This window comes from Aedes aegypti, chromosome 2 (assembly GCF_002204515.2).
Source record: "Aedes aegypti strain LVP_AGWG chromosome 2, AaegL5.0 Primary Assembly, whole genome shotgun sequence".
Lineage (NCBI taxonomy): Eukaryota > Metazoa > Arthropoda > Insecta > Diptera > Culicidae > Aedes > Aedes aegypti.
In genome coordinates, this window is record NC_035108.1 from 74,382,236 (window position 1) to 74,405,870 (window position 23,635).

Genomic DNA, 23,635 nt, shown 5'->3' on the forward strand with positions numbered 1-23,635 from the left:
GTTTGTTTTCTAGAATTCAATTTGCACCCTACTAGGTTGTAACAATCTCGCCTTTAAAAAGTATTAAAACACAAGTGAAGAATATGTGCATTGATATTTTATTTTATTGTTATCTAGTAAGATTTATATGCGGCACATAAAATCAAATTTGAAGCAAAAAATCAGCATCTATCTGGTTTCTGCACATAAAATATAATGGAGATTTGATTTCAGTGTAGTGTATTAATAATGCAATACATGATTTTCCGTACATAAATTCCTCATCATCTCATTGTAAATGAGCATAGAACAAGCAGCCTGTCCAAATTATATGCATGTCCAAGTTATATACGTTACCCAACATTTCGGCTCTTTCTCACATCGTTATGGTACTTCGCGTTTTGGTATCCACTTTCTGGTCGGTTTGCCCTAACCTTGCTCCTGATTTTCGTGTATACGCTGCTAGTGCTAGATTCTGGCAATTTAACATATCGCATTAAATCGTCGTATTTTAATACGCTTCTCATTTGTTCATCATTTTGTTTATTGTTTTATGCATCAGCGAGGTATCATTGATGTCTCCTACCCATAAAAACTTTGTTTTGTCCATCCCAAAATAATCAAAACAAGAACACTGGACGCCATGTTGAATTGATTTTGGGTTGGTAATGGATCATTAAAATAACCAAAACGGCCGCTATGGAAAGCATAGATAGCGCCACCGTAGCCTTGTGTGTTTGACAGAACAGCATTGCTGTCACAATGTAAAATCCCATATACAGTGGCGCCTTTGTTTTGATGCGGTGAGCACTTGCAAAAACTACCTTCAATGATCCATTATTGGCTCTTGCCACCCCCCTGATTGTTTACCAATGTCAATGTGCCCTTTTCAAATGTTTGTCCAAAAATTTGCTTTTTAAATTAATCTCTCGTCAAACCCCCCGTCAGACAACTACTACCGCAAAACAAATCTAGTACCGCATCTACACAGCGGACTGTCATCCAGCTGCGCTCCTGCGCATTTGTCTCGCACTTTCCTGCTGTCACTTTCTTTCAAGTCAAAACCGCAACCGAACCAAAACACGTTTCCGTGTTGTTCGTGCCGAAATTCGGCCTTTTCAAGTGATTTTCTTCCGGTAAATTTGTGCGTAGATCCCCGACCATCATGACTGCCCGTTCCAAATCCCGGCGGGACAAGAATAACCGCATCCGCCGCGCCAAAAACAAGGTCAAAGAGCTGAAAAAACTTAAGAAAACCCTCGGCCTCATCGACGAAGATGGGATGGATATTATGGAAAAAGTGAAGGACATTACCGAACAGCAAAAGAAGAAGGAGGCAAGTATTTTATTTGTGATGACGATGTTAATCCTTTGTCGTTTTCGTTTTTAGGAGCTGGGTCGGTGATCAGCATATAAACAAACCAACGTTAAGCAAATTGTAGTTCGGTCGAACCTGAATCGGGTTGGGGTTGAAACTGTGATTCAGAACGGGTTTCGTCAGTTCCAACCTGGGTTCAAATACGAATTCGACAAAATTCAAAATTTGGGCTCTCGCCCAGGGATGCCAAGTAAATTTTTCAAAAATCTGGAACATTTTGAAAATTTGTCTGGAAAAGTCTGGATTGCTAATGTACATGGAGAACCTTACAAATTATTTACAAAACCTTACAAATTCATTTCAAATTTTATCTGGATCTTCCAGATTTTTGTAAAATGGGACCTCAAAAATCTGGAATATTCCAGACAAATCTGGAAGTTGATAATAAATCTTTGAGCTGTTTAGTAGAATACCTATAAGTAGATGAAAAAACCGAATTTAGTACTATACCATTTAATTCCACTAGAGTTTGTATCCTTTGACAGATACGCGTATTTCGACCTCAACTGTAAGGCCGTCTTCATTGTCGTGTAGTACACGGCCTTACAGTTGAGGTCGAAATACGCATATCTGTCAAAGGATACAAACTCTAGTGGAATTAAATGGTATAGTACTAAATTCGTTTTTTTTTCATCTACTTAAATCTGGAAGGTTGGCAACGCTGCTCTCGCCCACTTCACTTTTTGGAGTGCCTTCGATCCCCACAACTGCAAAATTTCAGCTCGATCGGTAAAACTATTTTATTCACACAGTTGAAATCCGGAATTTTCGACACGCGAAAAACGGATTTTCTCGGGCAAGGTGCGCTGGGTAGCCCAGCAGATCCGCTGTCCAGTGCACTATGCCCGACGTTAGGTTCAACGCATAGATTTTGAAAAAAAAATGTTGATAATTGCATCGAAATGAGCTGATTCGAGACTTGAGATAAATTTTCTGAACAGCCTCTTGCCCAGGCTATTTGATTCAAGTGAGAAAACAGAGTGTCGCCTATCGTGGTCAGTTGTTGCAGGAGATCTTGAACTCCATTAGGGGAATCAAGGTTTTCTTCCAAATTGCAAAGAAAGGAAACTGTCGCGTTTTGCCTAGAACTTATAAAGATCTCAAACATCTTAAAGAAAAAAAGCACTTTTTTTTTACTTTTAACGTCAAAACTGAACGTTTGTTCAAGGTAGCCTTGAAAGGTGTCTCGAGTGACTATAAGGGTTCATTCAAATATTGCGTAACGCAAAATTTGGCAATTTTAGACCCCCTCCCTCTCCCACGTAACAGCTTTTATATGGACAATTTTAAATTTTTTGTATGGACCGTAACACTATTTGAGATCCCATCCCTCCCCCTGTTGCGTTACGTAATATTTGAACGATCCCTAACTCACCTGAAGAGATCAAATATGGAATATATGATTTACTTGGACTTTCCCCAGTCCAAGAAATCATTATGAAGAAGAGAACCCTATATGGCATTCTTCGGAAAGGGCTTTCTCAAGAATATTATTTAGTTCACATAAGTGATCTAAATAAAATTGAAGCTTTGAAAAAAGCAAGACTTATGTCCGCAAGATGTCCGTGTTACATTGGAACATTTCCTGAAACCTGGAAGAAATTTTCCGAACCCTACTTAGTGCCATCGGTGTCAAAAGTGGGGTCATGGTACATAACATTGCCGCATCTGTGCTAAATGTATGTTTTGCGAAGGTTCTTCTCACGCTAAGGACGTCTGTCCTGTGAAGGTACCTTCGCGTACACGAATCGTTGAGGCTCGCACCAGGCAAAAGAACGTTTTTCGTTTACGGAATTCCCAAGCAGAATATCCTCGCCTTTCAAATTGTCTTCCTACGGATAAATTTTCATTCACATTTTTTTTTTAATTTTATGTTTTTAAGAAAAGAAAATATTCTGGTAGAATAATGCTAGATATCCTGATTTTGGAACCCAACCAGATTGTAACCCTTCAATTTTATCATTTCAGGAAGAGGAAAAAATCAAGCAGGAAGCAATGGAAGAAATTATACGCAAGGAAACCAACGAGCTCGGCCTGGAGACGGAAGAGTACGTTGAAGTAGAACATCAGGAATCAAAAGTAAAACACAAGTACAACGCCAAAACGAAACGCGATCAGTTCGGACAGTATCCGGTGTGGTATAATGCCCGCAAGGAACGCAGGAAGCAGCTGTTGATCGAGGGTAAGATCAAGAAGAAGCGCGGCCGCCCGGGAAGGAAGACGCACTTTATCGATGCCACCTGCAATTGGAGGGGTTCGGTTTGAGTTTCTCGAGCGATTCAAACACCACTTTCTTTAATTGTCTTGGCTAATTATTTGGTTTAAGTTTATTCTTACGCGCTATTTCTGTAAACTGGAGGAAACACTTATAAATAAACAATGTTTCAAAAAATCAAATAACTAGTAATATCAATATCCTTATGATTGAAACACCTATAACTTTAACTATCGCAGCGTTGAATTCCTCTCCAATTATTGTTTGCTAGTATAGGAAATATTTAACTTTACCGCGGTGCTTCATTTACTGTTACTATCGAAAAAAAAATGCATCGAAACATTAAACGCCAGTATGCTTACATGATTATTCTGCTCTTCTGAAACTATTAAAAAAAAGCGTTAGACAAAATTCTGAGTTCCGTGAAGTGGGGCACCTTTGATAATGCAGGTAACTTTGATAGTGCGAATCCCACAACTTGTTGATCAGTTAAACAATGTGAATAACACTATGTCGGTGCTATTTTTATTTTAGTAAGAACATTATTACTGTTCTAAAATTGAAAATATCATTCTCAAAACACAATCAATAGCGTACACAATGATATCAAGTTCACCCATGAAAAGGAGAAGGGGGGAAACTAGCGTTTTTGGATCTACTTGTTAGCAGGGAAGACTTTGAAATCTACAGGAAGCCTACAAACACCCAGCGAGTCATCCAAACACACATTGAATCATTCGTTTCAGCGAAGGATGGTAGCGATTCAGCACATTGGGGGATTTAGGCAGGAGATCTTGAACTCCATTAGGGGAATCAAGGTTTCCTTCCAAATCGCAAAGAAAGGAGACTGTCGCGTTTTACTGGAAACTCTTAAAAATCGCGAACTTCTTCTCAAACATCTTGAAGAGAAGAAGTACAAATTTTTTACTTATGACGACAAAACTGAACGTTTGTTCAAAGTTGTCTTGAAAGGTCTCTCAAGTGACTATAAGTCACCTGAAGAGATCAAAAATGGAATAAATGATTTACTTGGATTTTCTCCAGTCCAAGTAATCATAATTGTTCGGAAAGGGCTTTCTCAAGAATATTATTCAGTTCACTTTAACAAAAAAGATCTAAATAATATTGAAGCTTTAGAAAAAGCTAGACTTATGTTCGATGTCCGTGCATGGGAACATTTCCAGAAACCTGGAGGAAATTACCAGAACCCCACTCAGTGCCGTCGGATCCAAAGAGGGGTCATGGTACAAAAAATTGCCGCATGATGCATGATTTGCGGAGGTTCTTCTCACGCCAAGGACGTCTGTCCAGTGAAGGAAGATACCGATAAGTTCGTGCCAGGCAGATGAATGGTAATATCCGTTACGATAACGGTCGTTTCCGGAATTTCCCTGGTAGCCACAGGAAACTTCTACTCCGCCTCTTCGTCTACCGAAAATTCTATCGGAAAATCATCAGATAATTGTGCTTATTCTGCGCGGCGAGACGAGTCGGTCTCATCTCGGGTGACGTGAGACGACTAATGCTAATCAAATGAGAGCGAGTCGACAATTGTCACCCCATTCGACTCGTCTCACTTCACACGCCGCGCAGAATAAACATAAATGTACCCACTGTAGGGAATATAATTAATGGCTATTGAACAATTTATAATTGATCACAGCAATCGCGGAAAAGAAAGATGATCTTAGGAGTCGAGTATAGGAAACGAAATTTAATAAATCAGTCTAAACAGAGATCTTGGAGAGAAAGCACGAAAACTCGTTGTTCTCATTCTATAATTTTGTCCGTTTGTCCCGTCATCAAGATTCATTTCAGTTCCTGTTTGTCGTCTGAAGTTCGTTCCTGTCGCTACCTGCCGTCTGAAGTCCGATCTGTCCTGTCGTTGTCCAACCGTTAATCAAGTTCTGTCCACGCTGCTGACGAGCATCTGAAGTTTGGTAAAATCTCACCGTAGTCCAGTCAAACAGTTTGCCTGTCCGTTCGTCAAGATCCGTCGTAGTTGCAGTTCGTCGTTTAAGTTCCGCTTATCCTGTCCGCTAGCTCATCGAGTCTATTTGTTGGCCGTTTGCCAGTAAAACCATGGGAGGTCACCACACCCACTTCAAGTGATATGTCTTTCTCTGATTTTATTTTTCTAACTGAACAATTGAATCAAATGATTGATGCAATGTTCAAAGCCACCACTATGACTGAAGCAGTCCAAGTTGGTGTAGATTTACTAATCAAATTGTTATTGGATAACGTTTTTCTGATGGATCCAATAAATAATAATTTAAATATTTTAAATTGGAATGCTCGTTCTTTGAATGGTGAAGAGGACGAGCTATTTAATTTTCTTGCAACTAATGACGTGCATATAGCAGTTATTACTGAAACATATTTAAAACCTGGATCTAAACTTAAAAAAGATCCTAACTTTTTTATTTATCGTAATGATCGATTCTACCCCATTACCCCGAATGCCATTTCCCCGATTGCCATCACCCCGAATTCCATTACCCCGATTGTACCATTACCCCGAATTCCATCACCCCGAATGCAATTTCCCCGAATTTACAATTATCATGACATGATGATATTGATGACATTTCCCCGCGATATTGGAATTCGGGGTAATGTCATTCGGGGTGATGGGACGTTCGGGGTTTTGGAATTCGGGGTAATGGCGTTCAGATTAATGGCATTCGGGGTAATGGGATTCGGGGTAATGGGGTAGAATCGTAATGATCGACTTGATGGGGCATGTGGGGGAGACGTATAAAACATCAACTGTTTTCGTCATTTGAATCTAAAGTTTTTGAAACTTTAGGTGTTTCTGTCGCAATAAGTCAAAAAAAATTGTCATTGGTGACTTTAATGCCAAACAACGGTCATGGAATAATTCTCAAAGTAATTCCAACGGCAGAATTTTATTTGATGAGTGCTCTTCAGGATATATCTCAATTCAATACCCTGATAGCCCTACATGTTTTTCCTCTTCTAGAAACCCTTCTACGATTGATTTGGTCTTGACCGACTCTAATCACCTTTGTAGCCAACTGGTCACTCATGCTGATTTTGATTCTGATCATGTCCCTGTACATTTCAAATATTCCATGAAGCAATTCTCAATCCTATCAGCTCCACTTTCAATTATTTTCGAGTCGACTGAAATATATATGAAACATATATTGACTCTAATCTTGATGTTAACTTTTCTTTACAAACAAAACTTGATATTGACAAGGTTCTTGAAACTTTAACAAATTCTATCGTTGAAGCCAGGAGCATTGCAATTCCAAAACGTGAAGTAAAATTTGAATCCGTGATTATAGGCGATAATATTAAACTCTTGATCCGCCTTAAGGACATATAGGAAGGAATCCCTGTCATGGCAGTGAAAATGGCTTCCTCACATATACAAACACATTTCTTGAAGTCCACATTATTTCTCAAAATATTTCGCTTACCTTCACTAAATTCACTCCCAAATTGCTAACGAGACATCAGAACACTATTACCTCACGATTTCCGTAGTTTTAACACTAGTAGCTGGTGTAAATTGCATGAACCGTGCTAATTTTAAACACGGACCATTAACTTTGCTACCATTGTTTACAGTTATCCGCATGCGAACGAAGAACACTTTTCGCCGAATTTTACCGCTTTCGCTAAATGTAGAACCTCCAACACAGTTTACTTCCACTACTTGTTAATCAAAGAACAATTACTGGTTGATTTTTGATGAAAACAACTCAAAATTTCACCTAACCGTGCTAAAAACAATTACATGATCACAGTGTTTCGCTTTTTTTTATTTTTCTAATTTTACACCGGCTGCTTGCTTGCAGGGCTGTCAGATACGTTGATGGTTACGTACGACAGCAAGCAATCTTATTTAGTCGAAGGGGAAAAGACTCAAATTGAAGTAGCGATTACTGGCAACAACGTCTTATCAATTATAATTTCACTATTACCAACAAATAGGAGAATATTATTTGTGTACCACTACTTGTACACACTTAGTTTTTATTTCGTTGTTCGGTAAACATTCTTACCGAAAACGCACTGTAAATCAATAACCAACTGAAGTTTCGGTATTGCTAACGAGCTTTACCGAACAAACTTGAAAAAAATAGGAAAGTCATAAAAATATTTATCTTTTTTACCGAAATCGTCATATCGTTCTACCGAAAAACTGTACACCGTCCAGATTCACTGTAGACTGTAAACTTTTACCGTACTTCAGTACCAGGACTACAAGGGTTTACCGAGCAAATGGTAATTTGTTCCAAACACCAAATATGCCGCCATACTTGTTTCGAAGTGCAAAACGACGCGTTTGGATTGTTTCCGATACTTTTTAAATTGTGTGTTCGGGATGATAGACACCGTTTTTTAAAAACTAATTAAGATGACCAAGATCAGTGTTTGGTTCTTCGTAAGTATGATAAGTAGATTTGCCTGGAGTTTTAATTAAAGAGTTGTATTTTAGGATGGACTTTGATGTTTCGTTGTGGGATACCAATTCACATTTCGGATTACAACGTCCTATCAAGCACATTCGGATACATGTAGTAATCCTGCCCATACGTACATTTATTGTACTTCTGAACTTCTGACGGTAGAATAGTAAACAGAATATCCATCATTTTCTACACGAAGTGAACACGAGAACCCAAAATAAATGAATATCATCAATATGAATTTGCTTTTTTTTATCTTTTTTAATCATCTGGAATAAAATACCAACTGCCTGCTGATATTAACAATACGTTCGGTAATTAATTTTACAATCTGCTCGGTAATCGATAACGAACAGTTTGTAATATTTTGACAGCTGTGTTTTGATTTATATTACTGATCGTTCGGTGATTCTTAACTTTACCGAAAGCATTACTGAGCGCTCAGCGGTTTATATTTCGGTAAAAAAATCACCGGAGTCGGTGATATTTTCTAAGTGTGTATATAGTTATTAGTGGATTCAAAGGAGTTTCACCTTAAAAACGTGAGGAGAAGGCAATTTCAACGCACTCGCGATCCTGCTGTGAAAATTGTATGACAGGATTTGCAGAAAGAAACCAAGAAACGTTTTTCACAATTAAGAAACAAAAATTTTGAAAATAAGATTTCTGAATTGGACCCTAGCTCTAAGCCCTTTAGGAAATTTTCAAAAATTTGGAAAAAAAACCTCAAGCCAATGCCGGGATTGAAAGAGGAAAAGAAATAATTACTAACTAATTGCGAAAAAGCTCAAAAACTTGTTATGCAATTTGAAAGCGCGCACAATTTTGAATTAGAACTTACTACTCCAATCAAGTTACTCAGGACTTCGAAAATATTCTCAATCAAGAGAACGTTCTCGAAAATTCCTGGGAGACTGATTTGGAAGAAGTGAGAACTATTATTTAAAAAAAAAAACGAAAATATGAAAGCCTCTGGCGATGATGGAATTTTTTACATTCTTACAAGAAACTTTTAGATAGAAGCTTGTCATTCTAGGTTGGTTTAACAAATGTTTTCAGTTGGAACATTGTCCTGACAAATGGAAAAATGCTAAGGTTGTACCAATTTTAAAACCAGGCAATAATCCTGCACAAGCTTCTAGCCATCGTCCAATCAGTTTGCTTCCTTCCATCAGTAAACTTTTTGAAAAGTAGATGAAGAACCGAATATAGTACTACCGTCGTTGGGGGTGACAATGGGTCAAAAACGGATATGTGCGATTTATTTTTTGAATAACTATCGCAATTCAACTCCAATAAACTTCAAATTTGGTGTGTATGTACTTTAATGGTACATTAACAACTGTTCAAAAAATTAAAGACAAATATTTATTCACAGCGGCACCACAAGTGAATGAAAAATGACCCAATCTCACCCCATAGAGGGGGTGACATTGGGTCACTGTAATTGAAATAACTTGTTTTTGAGAATATGATTTCAAAACCACTCACAACTGAAAAATATTGACAAAAAACGATGCAAACAAGACAAAAAGATATCTAAGATGTTTCACAAGTATGATAAACCCACATAAAAGAAAGATTATACTGAAAATTGAAGAGCAATGAGAAAAAATATGTAAAGCCAACATTTATCGTCAAGTTTACATAAATTTTCTTGGTTTTTCCCTCAAATTGTCTTCAAAGTCTCATTCCCATTGCTATAAAGCCCATTTAGTTTCCCCAAAGGTGTACTGAAACAGTGATTATTTTAAACCTTCGCAAATAGTTAAATTTCGATGCGACATTCCACGATCAATAAATTTCAGGCAGAAGTTGACGTCATAATCCCAGTATTTCAGCGATGCAACTCATTTGTACTTCGGTGAGATGTTTCTATAATATGAAAACACTGATAAATAATCAAATTTAGAAAAAAAAACACCCTTTTGATAAAAATTTACGATGTAGCTGAGCACGAAACACAGTTGCTGGTTTGAGAAGTTGTCAAAATGCGTTGTATTGTTATTCAATGCACGGAATACTCAAGTAGACTTGTTTGATGTTTCAGAGATGATGTATTTAGAAAGAATAAACACATCTTAATGAAAAAAGAGAACACCCGGCACCGTAAAATGTCAAAAAAGTGGACTTGGAATATCATTTACTATCGTTCTTGCTTGACCCAATCTCACCCCCATTTTAAATGTTTTAGACATCGTACCGAAAAAAATGATTTTTTTGTGGGAAAATCAAATAGATTCCGGAAAATACCTGTGATGTGTAATGAAAAGGCTTTCAACATTCTACTAATACAACGATAGAGGCTAGAGTACATGCGTGATACTTTGTACAGGAGGAATTTAATGTAGTAAATTTTATCTAGTTTCAACATGCAAGTTCATAGATGTAGTACACAAAAACTACTATTTCTAAAAATGTATATTGTTATGAATTAAGTGTAATAATATGTTCCCTAACATATGAATTATTAATTTTAGTAATATCAGCGTTATTAGCTGAAATATTTCACAAAACATATTTTTCCGTTTTGACCCAATCTCACCCCCTAGACCCATTGTCACCCCCATCGACGGTATAACATTTAATTTCACTAGATTTTGTATCTTTTGACAGATACGCGTATTTCGACCTCAATGTAAGGCCGTATTCAGTGTCGTGTACTAGACTCGAAAAGGTCATTTTAAACAGAATGATGGCCCACATCAACGAAAATTCAATTTTTGCAAATGAACAGTTCGGATTCCGCCATGGACATTCGACCACTCATCAACTCTTACGCGTAACAAATTTGATCCATTCCAACAAATCTGAAGGCTATTCTACTGGTCTTGCTCATCTAGACATAGAAAAAGCATTCAACAGTGTTTGGCATAAAGGGTTGATCGTAAAAATAAAAAACTTCAATTTTCCAACATGCATTGTTAGAATAAATCAAAGTTATCTATCAAATCGTACACTTCAGGTTAATTATCAGAACTCCAGGTCTGAAAGACTCCCTGTAAGAGCTGGTGTTCCTCAATGCAGCATTTTGGGACCAATATTATACAATATTTTCACATCTGACTTACCTGAGTTACCTCAGTGGTGTGAAAAATCCTTGATTGCGGATGGCACAGGCCTCTCCGCCAAAGGACGAAGTCTGCGTGTACACTGTAGTCGATTGCAAAAAAGTTTGGATATTTTTTCTTCATAGTTGCAAAAATGGAAGATTTCTCCTAATGCTTCCAAAACTCAACTAATAATATTCCCACATAAACCAAAAGCTCTTTATATGAAACCTTCAAGTAGACATGTTGTCACGATGAGAGGGGTTCCAATAAATTGGTCAGATGAAGTTAAGTATCTAGGACTCATGCTAGATAAGAATTTAACTTTCAAAAATAATATTGAGGGCACTCAAGCCAAATGTAACAAATATGTAACATGTCTCTATCCCCTTATTAAAAGAAAATCAAAACTTTGTCTTAAGAACAAGCTTTTGATCTTCAAACAAATTTTCAGGCTAGTCATGTAGTATGCTGTACCAATATGGACTAGCTGTTGTAATACCAGGAAGAAAGCTCTGTAGAGGATTCAAAATAAAATTTTGAAAATGATTCTGAAGCTTTCTCCCTAGTATAGTACCAATGAGTTAAATAGAATATCCAATATTGAAACATTGGAACAAATGTCAAATAAATTAATCAATAACTTCAGACAAAAATCGTTACAATCTTCAATTGCCAGTTAAGTTAGGTTAAGTAAATTGAAAACGTGTTTTTTCTTTCTCTCATAAGCAGGTGAAATCAACTCACAAAAAATCTGAACTGCTTCTTCTTCTTCTTATTAACTGAGATGCCCCTTCTGGGTAAAGTCTCTATAAACTAAAAAAAAATTAACTGGAAGCTTTTTTTGCCGATTGACCATTTTTGCATGTTTATATCGTGTGGCAGGTACGAAGATGCCCTGAGAATCGAGAAAAATTCCTTTACGAAAAGATACCAGCGGGATTCGAACCCACCACCCTCAGCATGGTCATGCTGAACAGCTGCGCGTTTACCGCTACGGCTATCTGGGCCCCGTGAACAAATGAAATGTAATATGTTGTTAACAAAATGTCAATAAAATCTTGAATTTGTTTTACCAAATAAGGATGATAGTGTTGTCTAATAACACAGAACACCCAGATATAAGAAATGACGTTTCAGCTCTTGATGACTGTTTTTCTTATAACGCTAAATGAAGCACCGTATTTGCTTGACACCAAAGGATCGTGTGGGATGTAGTTCAGTATCTTTTGATTGACTCTGCTTCAATGCTGCAACAATTTGTTTGTTATTCACAGTTTTAGCACTAGAAAGCATCTTACCTAACAAAAAAAATCGATTCGCGATGGTCAACAACTAAAAATCGACGAAATCTTTACACACGATCCTCTAGACAGCCTAAATTGCAATAACACAATCTTTTTACTGAATAGAGCAGAGCCTCCCGAAATGTCATTCCTTCCGCACGCAAATGGCCTGGTCCATATCCGCCGTCAAGGCCGCACCATTTGCTTCCACTTCCAGTGCCTTGTCTCCACCGTCCAAAGCATCCACAGCCTCCACACCTTCCTCTTTGATGTACTTTCCACCGGCGAAACCAACGAGCCCTCCTCCAAGCGCTGCCAATCCGCCGGCCTTCAATCCCACGATCAACCCAATGGGACCACCTATACATGACCCCAGCAGCGCCCCACACATCGGGTAAATGGCTTTCTTGTACTTCAAAGCCTTTCTCAGCGCAGTTTCGCCTTGCTCCACGTGGACTTGCGTCACCTCGACATTTTCCTCAACCGCATCCACCATCTGACCTTGATCTCGCGCCATCGAGTGCACCGTCTGAAAGAGATCCTGGATGTCGACAATCTCCTGCTGAAGCGTTTCCATCTCTTTGAGGCATTCTTCCCTCTGGCGCAGTTCCTCCGTCTCACGATTATAATTGCTCGTTATCTCCGGAACGTGTGCCAACTGGCGACCATATTGGTTGTCCTGCTGTTCCTGTCTCGTGTAGTATTCCTCATCCGTAAAACTGTACGTTGACTGTGTCCGAGATACTATTTTCTGTTGCGCTTCTGAAATTAGAATACCATTAAAAAAAGGTTTACAAGCCATTCGCAATTGGGGGCTCAGATAGCCGTAGCGGTAAACGCGCAGCTATTCAGCAAGACCAAGCTGAGGGTCGTGGGTTCGAATCCCGCCGGTCGAGGATCTTTTCGGGTTGGAAATTTTCTCGACTTCCCAGGGCATAGAGTATCTTCGTACCTGCCACACGATATACGCATGCAAAAATGGTCATTGGCACAGTAAGCTCTCAGTTAATAACTGTGGAAGTGCTCATAAGAACACTAAGCTGAGAAGCAGGCTTTGCCCCAGTGGGGACGTAATGCCAGAAAGAAGAAGAAGAAGCCATTCGCAAGACCGGTGACGTCTACATATCTAGAAAATAAAAACTTAAGAACCATGTTTCAATCAGGATTTCTCAGAGTATTTCTAAAATTTCTTTGGAGATTTCTTCTGAAATTACACCAAGGAGGTATTACTTTGTATTATCAATGATCCGTCTCAGAACTTCAATTAGAGGTAATTCTCGGGATGAACCGCGATTCCTTCACAAACTTTCGAAAGACGCCCTTCCAAATTTTCATTGAAAATTATTTTAACAATTCAACTCTATTTCTTTGGATAAACCCAGGAATTACTCAGGGATTTCCTTCAAAGATTCATTCAGGAATTTCCAAAATTGCTTGAGCGGTTCTTCGGACAATTTTTTTTTTTAGAAGTTTTCTAGCATTTCTTTCAAGTATCACTCCTGTAGTTTTATTTAACATTTCTTGAACAGTTTCTGAAAAAAAATCTCATGCAATGTTCAAAATGTTGTTCGAGGTTTCTCACCAGTTTATACTACTGATTTTTGTTCCAATAATTCCTCAAATAATTCCAACACAATTTCTATAGAGATTCTGTCCAATGTCTTTCAAGAAATTTCTTTAGAAAATCCTGCGGAATACTTATCCCAACATCCGACTGATTTTTTTTTCGAGTATCTCAGCAAATAATCTAAAAAATCTTCTAAAACTTTCTTAAAAGTACAGGAGTTATTACAGAGATTCTTGTTCATTAGGGGGGACTTTAAAACTTACACTAGGATTTTCTTTAGAAATATCACACGGACTTATTTTTCAGACAAATTTACTTGAGAAAATCTTACAGAATTACTGGAGAAATACTGTAGAAATCGCAGTAGGAATCTCTGGAGCAAGGTATTTTCAGAGAAATCCTTAGTTGAGTATTACTAATTCTGAAAGACAATTTTAAAAGAAATCAAAGAAATCGATCGAAATATCTAGAGAAGTTATTGATTGAATTTTAGAAAACCTTTTGAACGGGAATTTTGGATAAAATTAAGTGCTTTCTTGAAACATTTCTCAAAGAATTTCCGGAGGAATTCAGACGATTTCTGAAATAATCTTTAGAGGAATTCCATTTCTCCTTGAGAAAATTCAGGTTAAATACTTGAGGTATCATAAACAAAATTCTTCAAGTAAAATTTCCGGAGTAATATCTGAACATTTGTAATACTTGTCGTAATGTCACGATGAATTTTGAAAACAAAATCTTAAATCTTAGAGAAATGTCTGCTCTGATGCTATGCAGAATCAAACTCATGGCTCCTATTAGGTACCATTTTGTTTTCTTAATTCCTATTTGGTCTCTTTTCGGCCTCTTTTTGGCTCTTATTAGGTCATTTCTGGCAAGAGGTCTCTAATATCCACTCACTCAATCTATTACCGCTGTAAATACGATTTTTTTTAGTCTTGTTGTAACGACTGGCATCTTCATGAGGGGGTTATAAGCAAACCTTGTTTTGAGAAAGAAAATCTACTTCGAAGTTTTTTCAGCAATTTTTCATTATATACAAAAAGTATGGGAGTAAAAAAAAACCTTCTTAGACTTGTGTTATTTTTTTTCTGATGAGAGGGAAAATCAACTGAAAACATCGATAGAACGCTTTCAGTTAGAATTTTCTAAACTAAACTCAACTCAAAACCGACCAAATTGTCACTTACACCCGTTTGCGTTTGAGCCCATCAAATATAGTTACTTTGAATTTCCAACCCAGGGTTAAACATTTGATTAGCTTCACTGTGCACAAAATATTTGCCAACGTTTGTCCTATCCAGGGTTTCGAACGTGGACACGCCTCTGATTACAAGTACAAAAAATCGACATGAGAGCTTCTCGAGGAATTGTTGTAGGATTACCTTGAATAATATCTGTAGGAATTTCTTAACGTTTAGAATAAGAATATTTGCATGGTATCTTTGAGCAATGAAGAAATCGAAGAATAGTTCTATATTCTTTTTTATATTTTATGTATTTTGTAATTTGTAATGTAGAGTAATTTTGGCGTTGGACTACTAAAGGATTTCCTGAGACAAATTTTGAAAGATTGCCTCTAGGTAATCCTTGAGAAGCCACTTAAGAAATTTCAGGATCAACATTTGAATCAATTACTAGAGGAATCTTAAGAAGAATTTCTCTGGGGTTGTTTTTAAATGTATTCTTGAAGGATGAAGAATTTGTGAAGCTTTACCACAGTTCATCTGTGAAAGATATCCTGAAGAGCCTATGGAATTGTCGTAGTAATCTATGGTGTCTTAGAGACAGTTATGCCTAAAAAAGAGACTTTAGAGACCTTCCATTACGATTAGAGGCTTGTATCGCATTGAGCTTTGAACTTTGCTTAGTCATTAGCTTAACCAACCATCAAGGCCATCCCGAACTTTCCTCCCCACTTACCCAAATACTCGCCCATCGCCCCGAAGGCATTCTTCTTCGCCCCATCTATGGCCTCGTCGAACCGTTCCAGATCGCCCTGCCGAACTCTGGACCGCACTTTGTCGATCTCCAGGATCAGATACTTCATCTGTTTGATGACCCGCGTCGCATTAATCTGTTCCCGCTTGATCCGGTCCCAGTCCTTCAGCGAGCTGGCCTTCTCGATGTTGCACTTGTGGTTCTTGAGCAGATTCAAATACTGCGGAATGGTTTGGTTGAACTTGTGGATCGATATCTCGGCCAGCTTGAGGCCGATTTTGTCCCCATTGTCTCCCATTTAGAGGAACGTCCTTCCAAGACAATCAATCGATCGATGGATTATCCTGTTTTCCAGCGGGTGGGAACCTGAAATTCCAACTTAACACCACAGTTAGCGAACTTAGCACAAATCTTTATCAATTTCACCGATAACTTTGTGGATTTTTGAGTGGTTATTGTTTATTTTCTCGAAATTAATTGCGCTTCGTTGTAATAAAACACTTTTCGAACTGATTTTTCTTTCTTTTTGTTATGATGATGTTGATGACGAGCTCTGTTGGTGACCATGATGATTGATGATGACACAACAAAGAAAGGGCTTAGTTCGCGCTAAATTGGTATAACCGTTTTGTCTCGAATTTCGAACATGACTCATATTCCGATCAGTGGCGATTTATAATAATTATTCTCGATTACATTTTCAAATCGACGTAAGCAACTTTCACACGGTTTGAAGCAATGTTTGAAAATTGAGAAATTGGGAACAATTAAACACTTATTCCAATATCTATTTCAAAATAAATCTACATTTTGACATTTTTTCTGCAAGTGTATCCTCCTCAAAACCTACATGCAAACAGCACGCGTCCAAGCATTTTGATTTTCTGTTATTATTCCATAGATACCAAATGACAAAATTCAACACCTTTTTTTTACTTACGACGTTTTAATACCCCAACTAACAATTCAGAGCCACAAACAAGCATGCATGTTTAATTATTGTTCAATAATGGTAATGGCAGCTGAATAAAAAATTTGCTCTATAAAGAGCTGAGAAGGTGCTTTTTTAACACAAACTTAGATCAATGTTCAACGTTATGCATTAGAATGAACAAAAGTTGAATCGCCACTTATTAAACGTTTCCAAAGATTCTCATTCGACTAGTAAAGATTGTTCTACAAATGAGCTGAACAAGACATGTTTCCCCCAATTAAAAAGCCAATATTCCACTAAACAAATGTATATGTATAAAAGGATATTCAGAAGACGAACTAACGTTTTACATGCGTCGCACTTCAGCTATTCCCACATGTTTAACATAAGCATGAATAAGAGCTGAATAAGTATCTTATAAAATCCTAATTCAGCTACAGTATATTATAAGAACAGTTGATCCAATAGAGGCCAAAATGACGATTAACAAACACATTGTTCAGCAATAAATAAGCCTTGTAAAAGCGATCACACTATAGCTAAATTTCATAAAATGGACAAAATATCCGAAATTCGTGTTGAGTTCCGAATGCATTTCAAAGCTCATAAATTATGCTTTCTTAAAACTTTTGAAATAGCTGTTCAAAAAATAAACATGGTCAGTCTCCAGAAATGCAGAATTATTGTGAAAAACAAGAATAAACATTTAAGCTAAGTATTCCGAGTAGGAGCAAAGTACTGACAAACAAAGCGTGATATTGACTTGATTGACATAATAGATAAAATATCTGAAGACAATATCAAAATTTTGTTCCTGGAACTTCTAAACCTATGAAAAATTCGATGTACGCAGATCTAATGAATAGCTCGCAGCTAATGGTAAAATCTTGCAGAATCTAAATATGACATGCCAATTTTGTTCTAGTAGTTTATTTAAGATATTCCAGATATTTTATATAATATATCTATCAAGTTAATATCACTTTTAGCTATCCATATTATATTTTCTATTGCTAAGCTTTTTTCGCCTGCTCGGGATGTTTTTCCGTACAAGAAAAATGGAAATTTCTTTCACAGAATCGATTAAATAAATTTCTATAGCCAGCTACATTTGAAATGACATTTCTTCACAACTGAATAAATACTGCGCTCTAAGAAAAATGATTTACTTGGCCATTTCCGAAAATAAAAATCGCATCAAGATATTCGAATATTTTTCTATTCAGGTGGGTTCTGAGGACTAACCCTTCAAATGATTCAAATATATTCATACATAGAACTTATACTTCAATGCATATGTAATAGGTTTATGAAAAATACAGATAAAAAATAATCAAACTATAATTTATAAAATTATTTAAGTTAATTAATCATTTTTGAACAAACTAAAATTTATTATGAAATTATATTAATCATTTCAGACTGTTTTTACTTTGTGTAAATAAACATTATTTTGACCAACATCGACATAAATTTTCTCACTGTGCGCTAAAAATAGCCGACTGAACTCAGCTTGGATCAGAACTAAACAGCAGCTGAATAATATGCTTGTTCAGTTGTAGATTAGCGTGCCATGTGTTGATTAGATATTGTCGAATAGAAGCTCGAACATGGTCAATATTCAGCTATGAGAAGTTTATGTTTTGCACTGGACGGTATAATCATCAATTCTAGGATGACGCAGATGGCAAGGCATACCGCTGACGATTGGAAGGTCTCGAGTTCGAATCCAGTATACAGGCGGTTTTTAAGGTGAAGATGAATCGAAGCCAAACCTCAAATTTTCAACAGCACGGATCGGGAGAACTGAACATCCATTTGAGCTGAAAGCCTAATCGATTGGTCACTTACTGGTGATGACCAATCGATTAGGTTGTCAGCTCAAATGGATATTCAGTTCTCTAGATCCGTGCTCTTGAAAATTTGAGGTTTGGCTTCGATTCATCTTCACCTTAAAATAAGATTGTTATACTATCTTAATAATAGTGCACACTACATTTATAAAGTGCCTAGGAAAATATTTTTTTTTGTTTTTATTAGTCTTTAATTATTTTTAGACCAGCCGTATGAAAGCTGAACTTAATGCTTGTAAAACGTTTTTAAAGCTGAAAAATAAAGTTGGTATTCAACGACATGCTTTAAAGTTTCTCCAAATTTGTGTGAACAATGCTTTAACAAAGGTTGGCCATGGAAATTATTAAAATGTTATAAAACATGATGCTGGATAAAACTGCCATAATGGTGTTTGTTAAATGAGTGAATGTTAGTTGGGACCAGTGTAAGATTAACTCAAGTAGTTTTTTGTTTCGATTCGTGGTTAAGGCGAAGTAGGCCGTCATTGAAATTTGTACGCATCGTTGATGATTGTTGCTAATTCATCTCACAATTTCGAATCAAATAAAATCAGTTGGTTTTGCACTGACACACCTGAAAAAGTATCAGCATACTTTATGCATGTTAGCGCGTACAGTGATACTTTTTCAAGTCAATATAAACTATCAAGGCTGAGTTTTATCACTTTGAAATACAAGCTGAAAAGTCATCATTGTTGCCAAAACGAATGACGGGCTACTTAGCCTTAAGGCGAAGTAGGCCGTCATTGAAATTTGTACGCATCGTTGATGATTGTTGCTAATTCATCTCACAATTTCGAATCAAATAAAATCAGTTGGTTTTGCACTGACACACCTGAAAAAGTATCAGCATACTTTATGCATGTTAGCGCGTACAGTGATACTTTTTCAAGTCAATATAAACTATCAAGGCTGAGTTTTATCACTTTGAAATACAAGCTGAAAAGTCATCAATGTTGCCAAAACAAATGACGGGCTACTTGGCCTTAATTCACCTTGTTTCTGCATATAACACAACGTACAGCCTTTTTTTTGTCGTATTCTTTCAAAATAAATATCACATTAATTTTTCAATTGCAACATCAGAGTTTTTTTTTATTTTTGCAAACAATATAATATGTATTATTTTTACACGAAAGTTAGGGTTTATTCACAAATTTCATAAAAAAATGGCCATTTTCAACACCCTCCCACCCCCTCATAACGCATTTTGTAAGAATATTTTCCGAATTTTGTATGACCTGTAACATCTTGAAGACACCCACCAACCCCCTTCAGCGTTATGAAATATGTGAATGGACCCTTATATGATTTCGTTTATGATAACAACTTCCATTGGATTTCATATACATAGTAGTTTCATTTGAAAGTTATGTGATTTTCACAATGAACTCTGTCTATAGGAATTCTTAATTATAGTTACCCGCATAGAAAAACACAGTTTGTCATACATTCGAAACAGTAATTTTCTTGTATCTGTTAAGGTCAATGTTTCACAAACAGTAGCTTTCATGTTGGACAATAATAAATTCAAAGCTTTGGATTGTTAAAAATGGTTTGAGTAATCTATATCAAATGGCGACGTTATGTCAAAATAGACGGAAACGGTTGAATTATATAGGGGTTAAGACTAGTGAGAAACGGTGGAGCTATAAGGCCACCATTTGCCGAATTGTTTGCGCTTCTTCTCACGCAAATCACTTACACATGTATTTTTTTTTACCATATATTACCAATTGAATACATTACAGGAAACCGTTACGAGCAACGTTTATCATACACGCTTACAAAAAAACAATTAGTGGTGTATAAACGTATTCAATGATTTTTCCAAATAACTTGACCGAGCAAGTGCATAATAAGCAAACAATTTTTTATTATTGTTTTTTTACTGTGGAAAACATGTGAAATAAACACAAACATTGTTTTGTCAATCTTGTCCAGTAAAGGTGTTTAAAAAATTATGTTTTCGAAATTTAAAAACTACACCTGCGTGGTGTTTTTTTTTTAGCGTGTTCCTAAGTCTGCCAAAAACAAAAACAAAATCTCCTTGGTGCGACGGCCACAAAATTTTCATCTCCAGTTGCTGCTAGTTTTGTGCGACCAAATCTATGGCATTATTCGCATCATCCGGTACCGGATCCAGGATTGCTGCTGGTAAGTAACCTGTTCCAAATCGATGTACAGTGTGACTAAATTTCCTTTTCCAAAGGGTTCGAGATGCTGCCGCTGAACAAGAAAGCAGCTGGAAAATCAACCGGCAAACCATCCAAGGCAGCCGCCACGGAACGATATAAACAACGTTTCCGTCTACAAATCTGCATAGACGACTTGACAGGATAAAATACCGAAATACGGACAGTTCCATTCGCCGCCTAGGTAAGCTACAAATTCGAATGGAAACTGGAAAAGGACCGATAAGTGATACATTTCAGTCTCCGCAACCAGGGATCATTCGGTTTGCAGCTTTAGGATGGATACTTACACGAAGTGTTTTATTTTGTGCAAGGACGGCGTGAAGCTACTGGACAGACAAACTTCTGATTGTCAAGAGTTTTGGTGTATTTATAGTGTTTATATTTCGGGGAATTAAATAAAAATGTGTTGAGCAATTAATTTATAACGCACAATGAAGTAAGTACTATGTGTAGTCTAAATTTTCTTCAACCTTAAAAAAGTGTCACTTAAAGCCATACATTCTCGAATATAGAATTAAATATACTCATTTTTTTTTATTTGAAGTGAGTTTTTCTACACATTACTTGTTTCAATGTCTCATCTACAATATTTTAATAGCAAATTCTCTAATGGTATAAATGTATCTGGATAACCCAGTGTATGGTTCAAATACAACAAAGAACAATAAACCAACAATTACACATACATTATTCCTTTTCATTAGAATGTTATGGTTTAATTGTTTGTAAACTGTTAGCCATACAGTGAATTTGGCAAAGAATGTACAATATATGTACAGTTCGGCAAACAGTCTTCGAAAAATTTTGTTCGAGGAATTCGCCATTTTGATATGGTCACATAACTTAACCGCCTATTCCCCACATTGTTATTTGTCCAATTAACATTTCCCAGACTGTTAAAACGGTTTGCGGTACTGTTCGTTTATTGTTAATTTGGATGTTGTGCGGTACTGTTTAGATATTGTCATAAGTGGTTGTGGATAGTTTGGGTAATAGTACCGGTATGGTTCCAGTTTATGCGGGTATATCACAGACAAAACTACGTGTTTGCATTCAAAAACTGGTAAACTGTGACAAAAATATTAAAGTTTATTCACAAATGGTCGGTGTTCAGACAGACTGGACTAGATGTTTTTTTGGCCATGTAAAGATAAGCCAAGAACTCCGTCAATTCTGATTTTTTTCGCTGCTAGTTTGATACAGATGTTTCATCAAACAGGTAAGTTCAATTATAATAGTAAAAATGCAAATATTTTGTTATTTCGGACACTTGGGGTCAGGGTTCTGAATTTTCGTATCAATGATGTGAAATCTACGATTTTTCGCACGTAAGGAGAATGCTTTTTTCGCTTCCTCACGTGAACATCTTTTATCGCTCACACTAATTTTCCCTGGAGCTACGATGGTGGATAACCGAAAATCACTCCACTCCGGGGATAATAGATTTTTCACTCCATCATATTTTCGCTCACCAACTGCTCCCGAGAATTATCACTATGTGGATAAACAAAAACTAGTGCCGGCGACGGGATTCGAACCTAGAACATTGCTAAAAACAACCGCGATGCGTGCAAGCTAACCGTACTACCACACCAACTTGACGAAAAGAGTGGTTAAATTGGTGCATAAAAGCAACTGCTGCTTGTGGCGATGCATACAGGAAAAGTTCTCCATGGATCGGAGAAAGAGAAAACAAACTTCTCACAGCTGCGGAAATGTGCAATTATCTATTTTCGCTTTGTTTTGTGGACGGATAAAATCGCATGGCAGCTAATCGCTGAAAATTGCTGTGAGGGATAAATCCATTATCGTGAGAGTGAGTGAGAATTCGGAAGCCTGCTTGGGGTACGTTTTTCTGAAATCATTAAAAAAGCACTTGGTTCAGTCTGTCTGAACACCTACCAAATTTATTAACGACAAAAATGGCCATTTTTGACACCCACCCATCCCCTTCAACTTTATGAATTTTGTGAAGGGCCCATTCACAAATTTCATAACACTGAAGGGGGTGGGTGCCCGGATAAAAAATACAATACAAAAACAATATAACGTATTGAAACAGTACCATTCAATATATTAGAAATACAATACAGTATATTGTAAAATGACAATACAATTACAGTACAATATATTGTTTTGAACAGTTCACTGTATGGTATATAAGATTTTTGGAATATAATGTATGGGTGGTTAATAATCGTAACAATACAAATATAGATATTTTCTCATACAAACATTTTGAAAATACAATACGATATATTGTTCATGTATTGTCTTGATAAGCAATTCGTGTATTGCTGTACAATACAAAAACAATTCAACAAACTGTATCATGTTTGCATTCGTCGTTACAGCTAATGTCAAGTAACTTCTAAAAAACTACTTATTTTTACTTTTTGAATATTTTTCACCCAACATTTCTTGCTTTTTGAACTTGTTTTGTTTATTTCTTTCAGCAAAGCTACATAGAAAAAAGCAACAGTTGTTTTACGCGAAATTAGGAATTTGACCAAAATTGTAAGGTATAAAACCAATTAAAAACAATACAATGTTCTGTTACAATATATTATATTGTTTTTGAATTGTATATCCAAACATGAATAATATTGCTTCGACATTCAATTACAATACGCTGTATTATATCCAATACGTTATATTGTACATTAATGGTTTATTCCATTCACTGAATGATACGTTTTTATCCGGGTGGGTGTCCTCGTGATGTTACAGTTCATACAAAATTTGTAGAATATTAATACAAAGTGCGTTACGAAGGGGTGGGTGGG

The 23,635-nt window shown here is 36.6% G+C and overlaps 2 protein-coding genes and 1 long non-coding RNA gene across 3 annotated transcripts; 2 read left to right on the top strand and 1 right to left on the bottom strand.

Annotated features, from left to right (window-relative positions):
- The first annotated feature begins 1,011 nt into the window (after positions 1–1,011).
- LOC5573763 (uncharacterized protein C12orf31 homolog) lies at positions 1,012–3,754 on the top strand. The gene is made up of 2 exons (XM_001654740.2): positions 1,012–1,315; positions 3,326–3,754. The coding sequence occupies exons 1-2, from the start codon at positions 1,145–1,147 to the stop codon at positions 3,620–3,622; spliced, it is 468 nt and encodes a 155-aa protein (XP_001654790.1). The 5' UTR covers positions 1,012–1,144; the 3' UTR covers positions 3,623–3,754.
- Positions 3,755–12,229: 8,475 nt separating this feature from the next.
- On the bottom strand, positions 12,230–16,438 carry LOC5573786 (syntaxin-17). The gene is made up of 3 exons (XM_021841221.1): positions 16,291–16,438; positions 15,847–16,242; positions 12,230–13,118 (listed from the first exon to the last, which is right to left on the bottom strand). Exons 2-3 carry the CDS (start codon positions 16,160–16,162, stop codon positions 12,502–12,504), a joined length of 933 nt encoding a protein of 310 aa, XP_021696913.1. The 5' UTR covers positions 16,163–16,242; positions 16,291–16,438; the 3' UTR covers positions 12,230–12,501.
- Positions 16,439–20,566: 4,128 nt separating this feature from the next.
- LOC110677127 lies at positions 20,567–21,534 on the top strand. Its single transcript, XR_002500967.1, has 2 exons — positions 20,567–20,808; positions 20,864–21,534. It is a non-coding gene; the product is annotated as an uncharacterized LOC110677127 (long non-coding RNA).
- Positions 21,535–23,635: the final 2,101 nt, after the last annotated feature.

What these genes read in the sequence shown, in the direction of transcription:
- LOC5573786 (XM_021841221.1), bottom strand. Translation starts at nt 16,162, where the DNA reads ATGGGAGACAATGGGGACAAAATCGGCCTCAAGCTGGCCGAGATATCG. An exon ending in GGCGATGGGCGAGTATTTGG is followed by an intron (nt 13,119 to 15,846) that starts GTAAGTGGGGAG and finishes TTCTAATTTCAG; the next exon opens with AAGCGCAACAGAAAATAGTA.
- LOC5573763 (XM_001654740.2), top strand. Translation starts at nt 1,145, where the DNA reads ATGACTGCCCGTTCCAAATCCCGGCGGGACAAGAATAACCGCATCCGC. An exon ending in AACAGCAAAAGAAGAAGGAG is followed by an intron (nt 1,316 to 3,325) that starts GCAAGTATTTTA and finishes TTATCATTTCAG; the next exon opens with GAAGAGGAAAAAATCAAGCA.